At 45.5% G+C, this 20,981-nt stretch overlaps 1 protein-coding gene across 3 annotated transcripts in view; it reads right to left on the minus strand.

Annotated features, from left to right (window-relative positions):
* The window catches only part of DLGAP3 (DLG associated protein 3), a 104,378-nt gene that overhangs the window by 20,972 nt on the left and 62,425 nt on the right, over nucleotides 1-20,981 (minus strand). For 2 of the 3 annotated variants that reach the window (XM_079144779.1, XM_079144778.1), the window contains exons 2-5: nucleotides 19,273-19,355; nucleotides 16,633-17,790; nucleotides 12,509-12,714; nucleotides 12,127-12,199 (exon numbers count right to left, since the gene is read on the minus strand). In XM_079144779.1, coding sequence (XP_079000905.1) covers nucleotides 12,127-12,199; nucleotides 12,509-12,714; nucleotides 16,633-17,739 — 1,386 coding nt within the window. In that variant the 5' untranslated portion in view covers nucleotides 17,740-17,790; nucleotides 19,273-19,355. The remainder of the gene's footprint in view (nucleotides 1-12,126; nucleotides 12,200-12,508; nucleotides 12,715-16,632; nucleotides 17,791-19,272; nucleotides 19,356-20,981) is intronic. The other variant, XM_079144780.1, reaches the window with a different exon arrangement.

Below are 20,981 nucleotides of genomic sequence, written 5' to 3' on the forward strand. Positions count from 1 at the left end.
ATCAGGGTCGGGACTGCAGGGAAATACAATTTATTACTTATTACCCCACTACATTACCAAATTGATTAAAAGAAACCTATACAGATATATTCCAAGGGGCAAGATAGAAATTAATGGGAAAATAATGGAATGGAATTATTAACCTACAAGTATTTCAAGACTTTCCCCACTTTGTGCCCACGATCAAGGGTTCTGGCTTGGTCCACTGGTTTCTGCCCGGTCCTCACCCTCCAAGGAAAGCTCAACCATTGCTGGATGAAGTTTGTTTTTGTTTTTGGTACTGGGGATTGAACCCAGGGGTGCTTAACCACTGAATAACATCCCCCCCCCCTTTTTTTTTGAGACAGGGTCTCACTAAGTTGCTCAGGACCTTGCTAATCACTGAGGCTGGCTTTGAACTTGTGATCCTCCTGCTTCAGCCTCCCAAGCATCTGAGAATGAAGTTCTTCTTTTTTGATTTTTGGCATTTTGTGGTGCAGAATTCATGATGTTAAAAAGTTACAAAGCAAGGAAGAAAAATACAAAACAAAATTTTTGTTCATGGAACCATGCCACAAACCATACACTAAGACTAAATATACTACAGAGGTTTCAGCATAAATAAAAAAATAAAGAAATAAAGGCAGGAAAAGGTAGGACCAGAGGTAAGCTTTGTGCCAAAACACAGCTGACAGAGTCCTAAACATTGCTCAAAATGGGCACCTACTTGACCCTAAGCTTCTACTCAGCCAAAGCATGCAGGAATGTAGCCTGAGGGTTGCCTGCATAGGCCATGGGGTGAGGCTCACCTAGATTCAAGTGCTGTCTCTGTCACTTCCTAGAAGTGTGGCCTGGGAAAGCAAAAGTTTTGGAGCCTCAAATGGGAGTGATAATGATACCATCTTTATAGGACTATATGTCTTTGAAAGTGTGAGGCACCTAGTGCAGCAAATGGCACAGAGAAAGTCACGCCCAGGAAGCACAGGTTAGGTGTTCATGAGAACCACAACTATTCCTGTCACTAAGCCCAAGAGAAATTGCCATGTGGATGATTATGTAGGGGCCACTGGATGGAGTCTTGTACGAGGTTCTCAGTAATACCCCCTGGTGAATGTAACAGCAAGTATCCCAGGCTGCATCTCGTGACATCTCCCAGGAAAGATTCACAGCATCATATTGATGTGCAGTCAACAAAGACTCAAAGGATTGTCTTGACCCAAGTGTAAAATGCAGCTCAATATTTCCATAACTAGACCTCCTACATATAACATGATTTCACTAGGCCCTAGTTCAAATAGAGCTGGGATTTCCATCCCCTTCGACCAATGGAAAAACTAAGACTCAGAAAGGGCAGATGAATCGTCCGCAGATAGCCGGCTGGTAAGTGGTAAAACTAAAATTAAACGCTACATTTCCCGGCTCCCCTGTAAGGCTGATTGAGCATCAGGATCTCCTGGGGAGCCTGTTAAACCCATGTTAACTCAGGCCCTCTAACTATATGTTTCTCTCTGCTTTGGCTGCTTGGAAGCTCAGAAAAAAAAATCTGCTGAAGATAGAGACTCAATGGTTCTAATATAGGCCCAGTAATGGAAAAGGACTGCCTGAATTCCTTCCTAAAGGAACTTCATTACAATGGAACAGAAATCACAGGTTGCAGAAAAAGCAATCCAAGATCCAGTAGAAGCTAAATTTTTACATGTCCAAGCAGCCTGGCATCTGTGGCTGTCACCATGACTTCCTATAATCTACTACTCAGTCATCCTGTCTCTGGACACTGGGGACACCATGGATAGCAGTTGCCAGGGTATTTCCTGGAACTCAGGAGGTGAACTAACTCCTGCCATTTCTAGATTAGGCTCAAAGCACTCGCCAACTAGACCAATCCAACCAGAGAGTCCCTCCTGGATCCCAGGGGAGCTAATCTAACCCTAGATAAGAGCATTGTGGTATCAAGTAGCCTGGTCATCAGGGATTCAAGGAATCGCGCTCTGCACTTAACTTCAGTCTTCATCTATTTGTAAAACATTAGGCATATCTAACACATTGTAGATGCTCAATAAACATTAGCTATGACTATTAGTAGCAAGAGGTTCTTATATCACAGTGACAAGACCACTCAGAATGAGAGAGCTCTCTATCCCAAATAGACATGTTTGTCTTAAAATAACATGCATAGGCTACGTTCACAACAAACTCTATCCAAGGCAGACAGTGAGAGAGTGAGAAGCTCCTTAGGGTCATACACCTTCCAACTCGACTGGCCAAGAGGAGATTCTGGGGATCCTACAAGGGACAAGGACCCAAGGAAAACACAGACTCTATATAGACTCACAGAGGATCACTACAACTGAGTTGATCTGCCCTATGTTATGTTACGCTTATAAAATGGTACCACTGCGTGGTGAATACTCCCACTATTCCTGCACCAACCTCCACCCTCCTTCCTCCAACCCCCACTTGCAGGAGAGTCAGAGTCAAAGACTCCTCTGAGGAAATGAGAACCTTAGCCTTTCTACAAACCAGACTCAGAATCAGTAGCCATTTCCAAGCACATGGGATAATTAAAGGAAAATACTTCGTTTGAATCTAATTGAAAATCATCCATGCTAGAGTCAGTGGGTCCAGCTGGGGGCCAGGCAACATCCTGTACACTTTACGTAAGTTATTTCGTTTAGATAACCTTTGAAGCCTCCCATTTCAAGCCACTCCAACACACTGGATAAAACATAACAAATGTCATTTTATATGCATAGCTGAGCTCACAAGAAAGCAAGCTAAGTCCCCAGGGGACAAAAGCAAAGAGGAGACTGGAAAATCAGAATATGAACTATGTGAGCCAATGCTGCAAACAGCCCAGTGGAGGCGGGCAGTGGGGGCAGGGGGTTCTGGTCTCAGTAACCAAAAGACTTAGGTTTTAACACCCACTCTGGCGGAGGAGTGAGGCGTTGGGCTCACATGAAGCCCAAATGAGAAGCAGAAATGAGAACCTTTAAAAGCTAGGAAAGGGGAAATCTTCGATGAAAATGTAGACAAAAAAAAAAAAAAAAAAAAAAAAAAAAAATTTTTTTTTAAATCAATCCTTAGCACAGGCTGATACAAAAAAGTCAGTCTGTAGTTCAAGCACCAGGGGGATGAAAGGAGACAAATTCCCTAAAAATTGTACCCATAAGCCAGTTCTCCCACAGACACAGGGTTGTGTATCTTCATGGGCTTGCATGGCCCAGATTAAAAATTAACATAAAGTGGCCCCAGACCAGGAATATTCTAACAGAAGCGATTGCAAAATGTATCCCGGAGGGACCCATGCCTACCCAGGCTGCTCAGCAGCTCACAGACAAAGCTCAACTGAAGATGAGCTGATGGTGTCTACGTAGCAGACACCTCTGACATCACCCTTAATGGTCTCCACCTCCTGGCATGCTCTACTTCCTCTGGAGTGTGGACTGGACTTATTGGCCCACTTCTCAGGAATAGAACATGGCAGATACAATGGGATGTCACTTCTGAGACTAGGTTACAGGCTGTGGTTTTCCTCTTAGACCTCTCTCTCTCTCTCTCTCTCTCTCTCTCTCACACACACACACACACACACACACACACACACACAGGATTTGCTGTGAGGGAAGAAGGCTGCCATGTTGCACAAGGACCCTAAAGTGAGTCCATCTAACAAGAAATTGATGGCTGGTGAGGATCTAAGCCTGCAACCAAGCCCATGAGTAAGCATGGAAGCAAGCCTTCCCCCAGGCAAGCCCTGAGATGACCGCAGCCCTGCCCATCACCTTAACTGCAACCTTGTGGGATGCCTGACCCAGGTTCACCTAGTTAAGCTGCTCTCAGATTCCTGACCCACTGAAACTAGGAGATATAAGCTCTTATGTTTTAAGATGCTGCATTTTGGTATAAATAATTATGGAAGAATAGATAACTAATACAAAATGTGATATAAACTTTTAGTAAGTCATTGAGAATCCAGGTTTTTATCTATTCTAGCAGCTAATATTGCCTTATCTATAACAAAATTGTTTTTAAAGTATGTTTGATATTAAAAAAAAAAAAAAACAGGATCTTGCTGTGTTGCTCAGGTTGGCTTTGAACTTCTGGGCTCAGGTGATCCTCCTGCCTCAGTCTCCCAAGGAGCAAGGAATACAGGCATGTGTTATTATGCCAAGCTTTAAATTATCTTTAGAAGTCCTAACTTCAAAGCTAAAATTGAAAATAGAAGGATAGAACAAAAGCTTTGGGGATAAGGGAAACCAAAGATTTTTTTAAAGGAACCAAATGAGATTTCTAAAAATAAAAATAAGTTAGCAAAACTAAAATACAGGGCTGGGGTTGTGGCTCAGTGGAAGAGCGCTTGCCTAGCATGTGTGAGGAACTGGGTTCAAACTCCAGCACCACATAAAAATAAATAAAAAATAAAAAAAACCTAAAATTCAACTGATGAGTTGATAGCAGATAAGACACAACTGAAGAAAAATTCACTGAATTGGAAGATACACTGGAGGAACACACCAAGGGGGCAGCAATGGGAGTCAAAAAGATGGAAAATATGAGGTTAAAATAGATACATGGAAGAGACAGTAGAAGGTCCCACTTACAACATAATAGGAGTGCCAGATGGATAGACTATGTAGACTGTGAGAGAGGCAATATTTAAAGAGATAATGACACTTGTTGGGAATTTTTGTGACTTCTGATTTCACACATACAAGAATAAGGAAGGCTAAATCCTATCACCCAAGATGATTATAAAGCCGGACAAAACTGTCAAAAATAATCACTTTATTCCACGACAATCAATCAAAGGCACACAAAAAGAAACCTTCATCGTGAATGCTACTGAACTTTGGGTAAGAACAGCATGACTCTGTGGTAGCCTTGCCTCAGGTCGCTCCCATCTCCCAAGCCTCCAGCTCTCAGAGTTACAACAGTTAACCCAGGGTGTGAAACCAGCTGCTTCCAGCCACTGCCAGGGGCTCCACTTCATCTGGAGCATTGTCAATTACAGCTTCAAGAACAGGGAAGGCCAGAAACACTGCCAGGCTGAGGGTTCAGCACTGCATGGGGCAAGCAATGGACTCACAAATTGGCCAGGTAATTAACAACAGTGAGTCTGATAACTTCTTCACATATTTTGGGCTAACTGGAGGTTGGGTGAATGCACAGCAGAGACCAGAGAGGCACTGAGACACCCACACATCCCTGACCAGTGGAACCAATATATATGTTCAGAGAAAAATACAAGACAGCCTGGGGAAGAGTAAAAGCCAGGGTACACCTGAAAAAAACCTGAAGTTATCACTCCTCAGGCCACGCATAGAACTTAGGGAGAGAAAGAAGTCTTCCCAGCTCAAGATTTTTGAGCACAACTTCTGGCCAATCTTTAGCTAACCACGAAGGTATGCAGACACAGGGACAACCTCCAGAGGGAACGGCTTAAAAAAACAAAAAGAAAAGAAAGAAACAAACAAAAAGAAAACTGAACAGAGACATCAGTAGCTAAATGTTGTGGGCCAGATGGATTTCACCAATTTTGTCCAGGGATTCATTAACAAATAAACAAAGTAATAACAATTTTCAGGAGGAAAAAGTAAGAATTCAGAGTTGCTATTTACTTAAAACGTTCTGTATTCAACTACAAATTATGAGACATGCAAATAATGAAGAAAATGCAAACTGTCCCCAAATGTTGGATTTCTCACCCCAAAACTACAAAGTAGTTATTATAAATATATTCAAGGGTTTGGGATATAGCTCAGTGGTAGAGTGCTTGCCTAGCATGTGAGAGACCCTGGTTCAATCCCCAGTACCATAAATTAATTAAATAATTAATTCAAAGAATGAAAGAAAACCATTCTTAAAGATTTTTTATGCTTAACGATTTAAAGGCACGCACAAATGCAATGGTTTCATGAATAAAAATCACAACAAAGAGAAAGAATTTTTTAAAAGAAATAAATGGAAATTCTGGAGCTAAACAGTATAATAACTGAAATGAAAAATTCAGTAGAAAAATAAGAAATTATTGGTAAACCTGAAAATAGATCAACATAAATTGCCCCATCTGAAGAATGGAGAGAGAAAGATTTAACAGAATGAACAGAGTCTCAGAAATCTAGGGGCCAACATCAAGCATACCAACATATATGTAACAGCAGCCCCAGAAAAAGAAGAAAAAACTAGAAGAGGAAGAAAAAGAGGATGAAGAAGAGGTGGCAGGAAGACGGAAAAGTCAGGGAGAGAAACAATATTTGAAGAAATAATAGCCTAAAACTTTCTAAATTTGATTTTTTTAAACATTAGCCTATAGATTACAGAAGCTTAATGAACCTAAAGTAAGTTAAATACTAAGAGATTCATATTGAAACACAGTCAAAATGTTGATAGCCGAAGACAGAGAAAAACTTAATAGCTGCAAGAGAAAAATAATTCATCATGTAATGAAATGAGTAGCTTTTCATCAGAAACAATGAACACCAAAAGATAGTGGAATGGCAGAAAAGACTGTCAATCAGGAATTCTATATCCAGCAAAACTACCCTTCAAATCCAAATTGAAAATAAAGATATTTCTAGATATAGACTGAAGAATTTATTGCCAGCAGACCTATCGTACAAGAAATAGTAATGGAAGTCCTCAGGCTTAAAGGAAATAACACCTGGTGGTAACTAAGATACACAAAAGGAATAAAGAGCAGAGAAATGGTAAATATGTGCGTAAACATAAAAGGCTCTATAAAATATTTTCCTCACTCTCTTCTTTGAAAAACATAAGGTTACATAAAGCATTTATTATAATATCATTGTTGATTTATAATAACTGTTAAGTTCATAACATATACATAAGTGATTTATATAACAATAATATCACAAAGAAGGGAGAGGAGGAGATGTATTGGAGCAATGCTTCTATATTTTACCATCATTAATTATATTTGATAAGCTCAGATAAACATTGTAATTCTAGTACAACCACTAATAAAATAACTCAAATACTATAGTGAAAAAATAACAAAGGAATTGAAATGGCACACTAAAAAAATTTTTTAAACAAAATAAGACAATAAAGAAAGTGCAGGTAAACAAAATATGAGACAACCCAACTATCAATAACTGCATTATATGTTAGTGGACAAAAAACTCCCACTCAAGGCAGAGATTAGCTAGGCATGGTGGCGCATGCATGTAAACTCTGACTGGTGAGTCAGAAAGACAGCAAGTCCAAGGTCAACCTAAGCAACTTAGCAAGAGTCTGTCTCAGAAGGACTGGGTATGTACCTCATTAGTAAAGCACCCTTGAGTTCAAACCCCAATACCAAAACAAACAAACAAAAAAAAGACCCAACTATGTGAGCTCTGTAAGGGATATACCTTAGATTCAAAATAAAAATGGGTGGAAAGTAACAGAATGGAAAAAAATGTACCAAACAAACAGTAACCAGAGAGAATTTTCCAAAATGGATGGAAGACATGAATCCTCAGACTTAGGGAGCACCTGTTCAAACATATCACAGTGAAACCACAGAATACCAAAATCAAAACGAGATCTCAACAGCAACCCGGCAGAAATGAAAATTACCCACAAAAGCAATTATGCTAATAGCAGACTTCTTAACAGCAATAATAGAAGATAGATGACAAATACTTTCCAAACACCGAGAGAAAATAATTATTGACTTAAAATTCCCCTAGTAAGCTAAACTATATTGAATAGTGAGGAGAAGAAACTGGGGATAGAGCTTAGTTGTAGAGTGCTTACCTAGCATATGTGAGGCCCTGGTTTTGAACCCCAGCATCAAAAAAAAAAAAAAAGAAAAGAAAAGAAAAAAGTGAGGATAACATATATTTTTGTTACAGCTTATTGTACAGCGAACAGATATTCACTGAAAAACTTAAGAATATACTTTAGGAGGAAGGAATGGATAGAAGAAGCAATGGAAGGGGGAAAAAGGTAAAGTTGTAAGCATACACAATCAAGTCCTGATAGCCTAAAAGGTAGCAACCATAAGAAAGACTGATTTGAGAGGTAAAAAGGTGGAACTGAAATAATGGACAACAAGTACATAAAAAGAAGGAAAGTAATCGTCAAAAAGTTATTTCAGGGCTGTGGTTGTAGTTCAGTGGTAGAGTGCTTGCCCAGCATGTGTGAGGCACTGGGTTCAATTCTCAGCACCACATAAAAATAAATAAATAAAATAAAGGTATTGTGTCCATCTACAACTAAAAACTAAAAAAAAAAAAAAAAAAGAAAACTTTTTTTTTTTTTTTTTTTAAAAAAGTCATTTAAGTATTTAAGGGGATGTACAGGCTAATAGTTTATTGTATTCATCTATCATGACATCACTTTGTACCCCATAATTACATACAATTTGTCAATTTGCAATAAATTTAAATTTTTTAAATGCTGAAGTCAAAGAAATAACTGAATAAATGAAAAAAGAATCCCATGTCCAAGAATAATAATAATATTGTTAAGAACACAATATCCCATATTGATCTGCGGATTCAATGCAGCCCCTTCAAATTCCCAACTATACTTGAAGTCTCTTAACAAGTTTCCTCAAAGGAGACACAAAACAATCCTTATGAAGAATTATAAAATCCTATTATTTAAACTTCACAAAATCAATTCTTACTACAAAGTTATAGTAATCGAGCATGTGGTTATAGCAATGGAATAAATTTGAAGGTTCATTAATTAAACACATGCACTTATAAGTACATTCATTGATTTTGACAAAGGAGCCAAGGGAAAAGAAAAATCTTTTCAACACAAGATGCTGGGAAAAATTGGATATCAAAATGCAAAAGGATGAAGTTGGACAGACCCCTAACTCAAATCACAAACACAGGCCCCCCCCCAAAAAAAACTCAAAATGGATCACATACCTAAATTAAAGTATAAGAAATATTTATTTTTGTGATATTGCATTAGGCAAAGATTTCTTAAATTTTATATCAAAAGTACAATCGAGAAGAAAAAATTAGATGAACTGTACCTGATTAAATTCAGTGCATTTCAAACAACAACATGAAAATACAAGTTCCTAATTAGAAGAAACTCCCCCAGTCACACCTTACTATTGCATTTTTAGCATCCAGAACTGTGAGATAATAATATTTTTGTGTGGCACTGGCAATTGAACCCACGGCCTCATGGATACTAGGAAAGAACTCTACCACTGAGCAAGGACCCCTAACGTGCTGCTTAAAAAAAGAAGGGAAGAGGTCATCAAAATTAAGTGTCCTGGGCTGGGGAGATAGCTCAGTTGGTAGAGTACTTGCCTTGCAAGCACAAGGTCCTGGGTTCAATCCCCAGCACCGCCAAAAAAAAAAAAAAAAAAAAATTAAGTGTCCTAAGGTCTTTTCATTGTTCAGAGGGAAGGTAGAAAAAATCTGCTTCAGACTGCTAAGTCAACTATGCACATTAAAATTATAAAGGTGACTATGAAGAATAAAATAGAATATATAACTGCCAAGCCAGTGTGGGATTTGGCAGAAGAAGAAGAAAGAAAACAGTCAATCCAGAAGAAGAAAGCAAAGGAGTAGAAAGGCATCACCCAAATGGCAGGATAAATGGAAGGCATAATAGAAAATGATAGAAATAAATCCAAGTGTATCAGCAATCACAATAAATATAAATGTACTAAACTCTCAAACAATTACCAATGGATACAAAATCAAATCTAGCCACAGACTATTTACAAAAGACATACCTGAAACATTAGGAGACAAAAAAAAAAAAAAGTCTTTTAAATCAAAGATGAAAAAAGATGTTCTGGGCAAATACTGAACAGAAAAAAAATAGACTTAAGAGAAAAAGCATTATTAGAGGTAATAGGGTGGCATCTCTGGTGCTTTAAACCTCTTTCCTCTTCCGTAAAGCAGAGATTCTAAGCCATTCCTCCAGGAGAAATATGTCAAGTATATGTGATGTTAGATAATGTAAAGTGGGAGGAGGAGAAAAGAAGAGGAGCAGAAGGAGGAGGAAAGGGAATAGGAAATGTTGTGGGGGGTGGCTAAATTAAAATTTTAGAACATTTGGGAAAAGAGCTGAAAGAAGTGAGGAAGTGATCCAGGCCAGTGTCTGGGAAGGAGACACCCAGGCAGAGGGAGCTGCATATGCAAAGGCCCTAAGGCTGCAGCGCAAAGTGATGTTGGAGGAGCAGCCAGGAGCCTAGTGCGCTGGCATGGAAGAGGGAGCAGTGTTCAGAGAGGAACCTGGAAGCAGCACTGGACAAATCATGCAGGGCCTTATAAAGTCACAGTAAAGTCCTTTGGTGGTTACTCTGAGCAAAGTGAGGGCTTTGAGCAGATTAGTGAGTGAATGTAGTAATGTGTTTAAATGACCACCCTGGCTACATTGACAGGGAAGGAAGTGAAGCCAGGGCAGGTTACATGAGGCCCAACTAGAAGGCATTACAGGAGCCCAGACAAAAGGACATGGTCACTTGCAGTGGAGGTGGTAAAGGGTGGCTGGATCCTGGATACATTTTTGCATTTTGACAATGGGACCCAAAAACTTTGCTGAGGGATTAGGTAGGGGATGTGAGAAAGAAAGAGAAAACAGACTGACTTCATGGGCTGAGGGTGCTGCACAGCTATAGAGTACATGCTTAGCAGGTATGGGGGCCTGGGTTCCATTCCAGCACCAAAAAAAAAAAAAAAAGTAAGGAAAACATTGGCTTTGAACTTTCAGACTGGAGTTCCTGAAAGAACAAAGTTGATGCTATCTGAAAAGGGAAGATGGCAGGTGGAGCACCAGTCTGCGGAGGAGGGAAAGTGGGTGTCAGCAGTTTACCTTTGGGCATCTCAAATTTGAGATCTCTACTGGACAGCCAAGTGAGATTTCAGTACCCGGCTTGATTACCTGCCTGGTGTTCCTGGGAAGACTGGGGCTGGGCTTGTGCATTCAAAGGCGTAGTCAGGCTCTCAGTAACATTCAGAGCCGTGAGCCTAGATGAGATCACCCAAGGAGTGGGTGTAGAAGCAGTCCAGGAGCCCAGTGTTGAGATCCTGGGGAGTCACAGAGGCATCCAGGACACAGATAGGAATAAGCAGCGAGGGGGAGAATCTAGAGGGTCTGGTGTCCCCGAAGTCAAGGAGAAAACTATTTCAGAAAGGAGAGTTAGCAACTGTGTAGGATGTTGCTGATGGGTCAAGTAACACCAGGACTGAGCATTAACTAGTGGGTTTAGCAACACAGGCTGGTCTGATGTGAAAAGATAGCTGGGCCAATAAGATTCCCTGATTCAGGAAATGTAACAAAGGAATACCGAGAGACTGCTGTGGGGAACAATAGGAGCCCATGTGGACGGTCTTCTGCATCACTTTTTGCATTGCTTTTTTCCCCCAGCAAACAGTAAAAATAGCTAACCTTTATTGAGCGCTGGCCATGTGCCAAGAACACTATTATGATGCCTATTTTTAAATAGGGAAAGTGGGGCTCAAACAAAGTCAAGTTACTTGCCCCAGGTCACTCAGCTGGTAAGTAGCTGAGCTGGAATTCAAGTCCATCTCCAGCATTTAATGACTGAACTGCAGCTATCTCTGTTTAATTAAAGAGAAAGCCTCCACTTAGGGGTGAAACTCACATGTACAAAATACCAATTTTGAGATCGGTACCTTGTGTTTGAATACAGTTTTTCACTGAACTCTCACAAATCCCCTGAGAGATAACTATCACTACTGTTGTCATTTTAAAGATGAGAAAAGGCGGCTTTTGAGAATTAAGGTATCTTGCTAGGGGTCCCAAGGGATGGAAGTGGTAGGGGCAGAACACAGGCCCAGATCACCTGGGAGGCTGCAGCTTGGCCCAGGCCCCATCTATACAAATCAATCCCACTTTTTGCACGGGGGTGGGCTGGAAGCAGTCAGGCCTGGAAAGAGCCGGGGAACCTCAGAGAAGCAGTGTTGTCCTTCCTTACAAACTCCTAACTTTGAGGATGCTTGACAGGTTCCATGGATGCAACTGAGACCCTCAATCTGAGCAGTTCCAGGAGCCTCAAGGCAGGTTTACCAGTTTTACCAAAATCAGGCCTGAGCTCTCCCCATGGCCAGGCCTCTGATTTTAAGGCCTAGGATGAATATGCAACTGAACACCCCTTGCCTCCCTTCCCTCCAGGTACACTGGGCCTCTCCCTACCTGTCCAGTGGTGAGGGAACGGCTGTAGCCAGGGATGGAGCTCCGGGGGTGGATCCGGGGTGGGACACAGCAGCTGGAAAAGGTCAGAATGTCAAAGTCAGAATGGGCGTCTGCTAGGGGAAATGACAGCAGTGGGACTTCTGACCAGGTTCTGCTCCTCAGAAATCTCCAGAAAGCCCCCAGGAGACTCTGCATAAAGAGACTCCCTGCAAAAGGCACTCCGACAGAAACTATAACCAAAGCCTTCCCCTTTATATGGGGCAGAGCAAGATACCCCAGTTGAATCCTTTGTAGGGCTACCCAACTGGAACCCACTCTACACACACCTGCAGGAACCCAGCATCAGCTTCCTGACACCTACTGCCAGCCCTCCCGTCCTTACTTGATCCGGGCCTGGTCCACGCTGGAGGAACGTCGGGTTGCGAAGCGCCGGGCAACTGCTTTGGGAGACGTCTTGGGGCTGCCGTCGGAGTCGCCGCTCTCCTCATCCCCCATGGCTTTGATGTAGCTGCCGCTCCGCATCCTGCGACAGGGGATCTCCCCATCCTTGCCACCCGTGGGGTAACCCCCCCAGTCATCTTGCGGCACCTGTAGGGACAAGGGCCTCTGTCTCTCAGACATGTCCCTTGTCAATCTAGAGGCCAGGATCCTCTACCCCCACTGCCAATGGGAGGGTCTCCCTGGCTGGAGCAGACCACACTCAGGAGCATTCAGAGGAGGAGCAAGAGGGGAGGTCTCAGGCTGGCCCTTCCCTTGCGGGAGATGCCACTTCAACCTCCAGGGACCTCCTGCCACTTAACTAAAGGCCACTTAGAGAGTCTGGGGTGTGACATGCCAGGCGCCAACAGGCTGAAGATCAGAAGCCCAAGTGACCTTCGTCAATCCCGCTCCCAGCAGTGAAGCATCCACTGACCTCAGGCACCTTCTACCCGCTCCTCCTCCATCCTCTTAACCAGCTCACATGCTGCATTCTCCAACTCTGCTCTACCCCGTGAGCAGCTAAAGAGGATGTTATGCAGAAGACACATCAGATTTGTGTTCAGAGGGAGCCCTCAACAGCCCAGAAGGAGGCTGCATGGTGGAGGACCAGGAGCAGGGCAGGGGCTCAAGTGCGGGTGGGAGACCAATTAGGAGGCTGAGGCTGTTATCCAGGCAAGAGATGATGAGGCCTAAATTAAGACAATGACAATGAGGGGGAAGAGGAGATGGAGATGAGAGGTGTTAAGGAGCATCAGTGAGCCTGATTAGCCGTGGGGGGAGAGGAGGCAGGGAGCGAGAATGACTGCCAGGCTGATGGCTGAGGACCTGGGGGGTGGTGCTGTTGCTCACTGAGCCACAGAACCCCAGAGAAACAGGTTTGGGGAGAGGTGATAGGTTTGGGGTTGAGCACCTTCAGTGTGGCACAGAACTGTTAAGCATGTGGTTAGATGCTTGGTTCTGGGGTTCAGCAGGGGGACTGGGGCTAGAGGCAGACATGCGGGGATCACAGGGGGGCAGCTGGATCCATAGGAGTGAAGCAGACAGCCCAGGGGAGATAGGAAGAGAGCTAAGAGAGATCCACTGACATTTACAAGGGGGCTGTGAAGAAAGGAAGAGCCTGTGAAGTCACCTGAGAAGGAGTGGGCAGGAGGGTAGGAGGGAAGTCAGGAGAATGCCATGTCATAGCAACAGGAGACATCTCCAGAATAAAAGAAGTCGATTATGTCAAATGCCACAGTGCGTTCAGAGGTTAGTAACTCAGGCTTAGGAGCTGAAAGATCCATACACAAATTCTGGCCCCACTGCTTGCTAGCTAGGTGAACTTGAGCAAACCAATTAATCGCCAAGCCTCAGCCTGGTTTTCTCATCTGCAAACTGGTAATGGAATTATGCCCACATCAAAGAGTTGTTGGGAAAGTTAAAGAAGCCAATACCGAGTTTCCTGGACACAGAGAGTGCTCAATAAATGTTAACTATTATCATAGGTATGAAAGGTACCCTCTGGAGGCAGCTCTCAGAAACCAGGACACTTCAGCAGTCAGGGGTGTGAGGTGCAGAAGGAAAGGGAAGTGAAGAGAGAAGTCTGTACTCTACAAACCTGGGTAGAAAGGGAAGCGAGAAGTGGAGGGCAATGAAATTGAGGAAAGATGTTTTTAGGGTGGAAGTGACTTTAAACATGTTTTTAAGATGAAAGAAAGAGGCAGTAAAGATGTTCTTTTTAAACAGGACAGCTGAGGGATGAGGAGGTCCAGGGAAGATGGGCTTGAGCCCTTGTGAAGGCATCAGCCTAAGCAAGGTGGTCCTGGCGTTTCCTCTGAGAGTCTGTGATGGTCACCTACATTACAAAGAATGTCATATAAGTGAGGCAAAGGGAGAAAACTAGGGTAAGCAACAAGGATTTAAAACACTCTTCGTAAAGAAGAGATTAAACGGGGCAAAGATGAAGGCTCCGAGAGGGGACAAGGTTCAGGAGGGTGTAGGGTTCCAGGGAGGGATAAGTCAGGGATCAGCATGAGAACTGGGGACCAGGATGGGATGAGATCCCATGAAGGAGCCCTCAGGGAAGAGCAGGGCTCAGCAAGGGGTCAGAGTGCCACTGGAAAATGGGAATACAGAAAGGAGACAAGGGTCCATAAAGGAACAAGGCTCAGAGTGGAAGAGAGGATTCAGAAAAGGTTTGAGGGAGGGCTGGTGTCCAGTGAGAGAAGCAGGGCTTGAACAAAGGGCCCGGGAGTCTGAAGAAGACCCTAGCCGAAGAAGCCAGCCTCGCCTGCTGGTGTGCCAGGGGAGCGCCAAGCTGTCTAAGAGGTCCCTGCAGCCCCCTGTTCTCACCTAAATGAGCTCAGATTTCCTACTCCATGACATCCTGGAACCCCAGACCCTGAGGACCATTCCCTTTCCCCACACTGTACAGGGAGGAGCAGCAGGTAAGCCAGCAGATGGGGCAGCCAGGGCAGGCTCTGCCACACTGCAGGGCTCCCTCTCCATAGCCACTGCAGAGTTCCTTCTCCTCTGCAGGACACTGTGAGGTGCATGTTAAAAAGGAAGCCCCCAGGGAGGTCAGGGCAGCCCTGGAGAAGCAGCGGGGAGCAGCAAAATGGTGGCAGGCCTCCAGGGATGGCAAGGGCTCGGTTATGGGGAGGAACAGTGGCTGTTCCCTCCCTGCATCCTTCAAATTTCAGCTTAGAGCACCTTCCTACCCAGGAGGGGGCAATCCAAGGCCAACCCACAAGCCCTGAATCCCAGAAGTCCCTTTCTGCTTCCACAATAGCCCTATTTTCTCCTCTGGGCTTTCATGAGTTCCCCCAGGAGAACCCTGATGTGTGAACAACTTACCAGCAAGGCCAAAAACACCCAAAAGACACATGCAGACTCACTTCTCCACACCTCTGAACAGACTGTGTAATCTCTTCCTGGAACACTTTTAATCTGTACTCAACTAACTCCAACTCCTCCACTGACACTCAGGGGACATTCCTCCTAGAAATTGTTTCAAGTCACCCCTGGCCACCATCGCCAGGTGGGTGAGGGGCCTCTTCTGCCACAGCCTATCACACTCTATTCCATCTGCTTCCTTGTCTACTTCTCCTAAACTGTGCGCTCTCACAAGCAGCATCTGTGTCTTCGTCTCTGTACCCATCTGAGCACACAGGAAATGCTCACTGAATGAATGAATGTGGATTAATCATCTATGAGGAATGTGGGTCTGGGAGATAACCCTAAGTCTGCTGGACATCCAGAACCTGTATTTGCTGTTCCTTCTAAAAGTATGGAAGAGCTCAAGAAGACAGACTGGGCTAGTAGAGGGTGGGATGAAGGGTCCATTAGAAGGGGTCAGAACTCAGGCTCACCAGCAGAGGTCTCAGGGGTGGTAAGACAGGATGGGGAGAACATACCAATTATTACCAGAACCATCCACTCCCAAGACCCCCCTGAATTATATCAGGGCTCAAACTTCAATGTGTCCCCAGTCTAGGAAAACTCACAAGACAGTGACCCAGGGCTCCTCCACAGTCTCCCAGGCTTTTCCACCACAGGTACCCCAGAATAACAAACCTCAGCAGAAACATATTCTGGAAACTGGCCTTCATATTCAAACAACACTCTGATTTGAGCTGTGAAGTTCGGGAGAAGGCCTTGGGGCAGGATTGTTTTCCAACTGCCAACCTCCAAGCCCAAGGGCAGCTAGGGCCAAAGAGCGTCACACTATTCACTGCCTTTCCTCAACCTCATTCTGCCTCCGACTCATAAGAGAGGTCAGCACAGCTTGTCCAAAACAGTAGGTCAGTGAGAAGTCTTCCTGGCACTGATGTGCATGCTCAGAAGAAGGGCCCCTCCACTGCACCAATGGGGAAACTGCAGTCCCAACAGGGGCTCAGGGTGACACCATGAGGCAAGTGGGGCCTCCCTGCATTCATGCCCTCCGTCAGAGAGTCAGCTGGTTCTCATCCAACCCTTTCCCTGTTTCCTGGCTGTCAAGACTGGTGAGGGCTGAGGACCCTGTTCCCCACCCCCACAAAGCCTCACCTGCAGATAGTGATAAGTCCTGGCTTTGGCCTTGGCCTCCGGACCCAGAAGCCCCTTGCCTGGCCCGGCCCCTGGGTATCCATCCCGGCCCTGGCTGACCATCATGGTATGCCAGGCACTTCGCTTGACTGATTGTCCATCCAGTGACATGGACATGCCAGTGCAGGCAAGGCAGCGGCCTTCTGACCCGCCTGAGCGCCCCTTGAAGCTCAAGTCCCGGTAGGACCCATCTGGAGCCTCCAGGCAGAAGGGACCACCAGGCTCCCCAGGGGGCCGCCCACCCGCCAGGAAGCCACTATCACTGTCCAAGTTGTCATCGGAGCTCCACCAGCCCGCGGCCTTGGTCTGGTGCCGCCCGTCCCCCTTGCGGTCCTTGCTCTTGCTCCTCTTGCCATGCCGGGATTGATGGTGGTGGTGATGGTGGTGGTGATGGTGGTGGTGGGAGGTGTGGGGGCCTCCAGAGCCTGGACCAGGGTAGCTGTCTCCCCCAGAACCACCTCTTCCCTCGGCCTTAGGCCCATTATAGTCCCGCTTCCCAGGTGCCTCCAGAGAGTGGGACTTGGCAAAGAGCTTCTGCACAGAGTGAACCAGGTGCCGGATTCGGCTGGGACTCTCGCTGCGAGCCTCTGGGGTGGCGCCAGACCCTGGCCCTGGCCCAGGCCCAGCCCCTGCTGGACCTCGCTGGTAGGGTAGCGTGTGGAAGCCATCTTGCTGAACGGGCAACTGCTTTTCGAACTGATCCAGGAGTGTGGGAGGCAGGCGGGGGGCACCCTTGCCCTGAGGGTGGCCCACACAGTCTTCACAGGTGTCGAAAGGGCCCTGGCCGGGGTACATCCTGGGGAAGGTGCTGCTCCCCCCCCCTGCCCCGGCCCCCCCTGGCCCTCCCTCAGGGCCTACCGATGGCCCCTCACTCAGGCTCAGGGGACCTTCCGGAGAAAGGTGTCCCAGGCCAGCTCTTGGGGCACAGAAGCGGGGCTCGGTGGAGAAGGCCTCCCTGGAGCCCAGCAGGTATGGGGCCCTGGCAGCTGGGCCCACGTCCATATGCTGCTGGTCAGCAAAGCGGGCTGGGCGGGGATGGCTGCCTCGGTCGCCATGGTAACCCCTCATGGCCTCAGCAAAGGCTCTTCATAGTGTTGGGGGCCAGGCCCCAGGAACCTCCTGGAAAAACAGGGAGAAAAGGGTTTCAGACAGAACAAGCTACTTCACCTAAAACCATCTTTCATTAGGCATTCCTGTATTCCTTTAGGTATCAATTTATTGTGATTAATTGTATTACTTTTCCACAAATGGGCTGAAAAGTCCTTAAAACAGTCATAATAGACAAAGATACAAGGACACAAAATAATCCCACCATTCATCAAATGCTGCAAATTTGATAAATACTTATTCACAAGAGGAAACACTCTCAGCCAAATGGGTTTTTAAATATCTTTAGGCTATCAAAAACAAAAGGAAACCCACAGCAGACATACCAAATATTCAAAGAAACCAGTCATTCAGTGAACTAACTTTTAACAAGCTGGGTTTAGGCAAACTGACCCAGAGCCACACCTCTGTCTCAACCCTACTCTACGCCCAACTACTATAAAGTGCCAGGCCTTAGGGTCACAGCACCCAGCCATGTGACCCAAGAGAACGCTGGACCCAAATCTACATAATCAGCACCATTTCACAGAAAAATCCCTCCCCTTCCTTCCACACCCAGTTCCTTCCATCTGGCTACAGGCTCATTCCCCAACCCCCATCACTGAGACAGGAAGGAAAACCTGAGATGACTCTTCCTATTTCCTCCACTGGGGCTGTGAGCTTAAGCAGAAGCTGGGGCTGCACCCACCCTCTATGAGCATGCAAGGCCTCTTAGGGAAATATTCCGGGCTCCAAATATTCTCTAATGAAATTTCCCCTTTTGCCATTTACCCCCTCCCACTGCTTCTTTCTACTGGGGGGTGGAGATCAAGGAGGGAGGAAAAGCCATATAGAAGGAACGCTGGCTATACAAGGCAGCATCTGAATCCTGAACTGGGATTAGAACCCACAAGTTCCTCCTCCCAGGAACAGTGGGCTGGCAAGGCAGAGAGGTGATGGAGAAGAAGGTCTGGAACCAGTGTCCCTGGCCCCCATCCCAGGCTGCCAAGGCTACAGGACAGAGAGGTCAACTCTCAGCAAGAGCTGCCTCCAATCAGAACTCCAGGAGCTGCCAGGACAGGAGCTACGGCAGGAGGGGGTGACAGCAGGAAGGACAGGGACGAAGGAGCTGGCAGACGGAGCCCTCCCTCGTCCCAGACCAGCTCCTGGGCCATCTGCTGACTAGGAGTGGATGACAGTCCAGAAGACTCCAGACAGCAGCACCTCTGAGACTCAATCTCCCTCTTCCCACCACCACCTTCCCACACCCACTGTTTCAGGCTTCTTCCAAACCCTGCTCACAATTCATCTCCTACTATTTCCTAAGCACTTTCTGTGTACCAGGTACTGTGCATACCTAACACCCTAACCCCACTGGAATCCTGTAATACAAATATTATCCACACTTACCATGAGAAACTGGAGCTCAAAATAGTGAGGTTACAACACACTAAAGTTATTCGGATTTGAGAACCTGAATCTAATCCTCATCCCCCAGAATTTCCTACCACTCACCATCCGGGGTATCCCATCCTTGATGTCAGGATCCCCACCACCAGGCAGAATCCTAACTTCAGAAGGCTCAGGACCACTGGCTCCTAACAGAAAAGAAAGAAATGGTCAGCAAAAGGGGAAAGAGATTCTTCTGGAGTCCTCGGTCTCTGGTCCTGACAATTTCCCTTCCCAACCTCCCAAACCAGGACTGATTGGATCCCCCATGATGCAGAGCCTTCAGACCCCCAGGGAAATGAAGTTGGCTTCATTATGCAAATGTATGCAAATGAGCTCACAGGTTGGACTACCTCCAACTGCAGGTGTCTTTGTGATCTGTCCATGGTGCTGAGCCCCAGCATTTTCATTGCCCTTAAATATGGCTGCATTCCACAAACATTTGTTGACCAGCTACCATGAGCAAGACTCTGGATGAGAAGTGTATAGAGGTGATTTAAATGTGGTCCCTGTCCTCAAGGGGTCTATCATCGAACAGGAACAACCTTTCACATGACAGTTATTTCAGGTCCCTATAATTTTGCAGGAGCTGCTCCTTTCTCCTAGAATCTCCTTTCACCTGCCCCCAAACCCACTCAACCCCAGCAAACACTTACATTAAGCCCCACCTTCCCTTGAAAACTTTCCGTACTCTCATTCTGGGTTATGCCTCTCTACTGGGCTTTTATAACATGTAGCCCCATGAAATCACTGTCACACTGTCTGAAATAGTTGCCATTTCTATCTCCTCCCCTATAGTATAGTCTTCTGCAGGATAGGAACCAAGTCCTATTCATCTTGGATCTCTAGCATCTAAGCTAGGGCTTTGCTCAGAGCAAAGAGTGTGTTTATCTTTAATAAACACACATTAAGGGCATGAGTAAATTGGTTGTGCTAGAGAGAGGTGCCAAAATATTAGGCTAGTTCAGATGAGGGCAAGACCAATTCAGTAGAGAGAAATCAAGGAAGACTTCTCAGAGAAGAGGGTACTGAATTCAAGTACAAGATGACTGTGCATTCCACAAAGGTGGAGGGGAGATAACTCCCAATGGAGGGAAGGCCAGCACAAGTCAGAAGACTGGTGCAAATAAGGAAGTCTGAGGGGTGGGCTGAAAGTTCCAGTAGACAGATAGGATTTGGTGAATACTGGGAAGGAGAGAGAGGGAGTCAGAAAGGAAGACGACTCTGAAGTTTGCAGCAGCCGTGACTGGAAGACTAATGATGCCATTATTAGACACAGGGATGTCAGGAAAAAGAGCTAGCTTTGCAAGCATGATTAATAGTAGTGGAAGAGACACAGTCAGACATCAGGAAGAACTTCCTGACCCTGAGGGATGTGAGACACTGAAGAAGATTGTGGAGTCTCCTGGGAATCTTCCATAGAGCAGAGTGTGAGATATGCCTAGCTCCAAGCCCACCCTGGGACCTGAACTGGAGCAGCTAGTGGTTATTTTGCCTAGAGAGAGACTGGAGTGACCTCACAGACATCCATTGCCTGGCTCTATGACAATTCTTCTCCTCCACTGCCATTTTCTGGGGGTAATGGAAACTTCAGGCCAAGAGAGCTTCCTCTCAAGCTCTTGGAAAAGCACTCGCAAACATCCCCCCACCTTTGGGTAGAAGCTGGTCTTTTGTTCACGGCACACTCCATGAACCCATGGCAGGACCCATGTCTGAGACTCAGCACAAAAGACCACTTTGGAGAACCGCACACAATCCCATTTGGTTTGTCTGTG

Source organism: Sciurus vulgaris (assembly GCF_902686455.1).
Source record: "Sciurus vulgaris genome assembly, chromosome: 1".
Classification (NCBI taxonomy): Eukaryota; Metazoa; Chordata; class Mammalia; order Rodentia; family Sciuridae; genus Sciurus; species Sciurus vulgaris.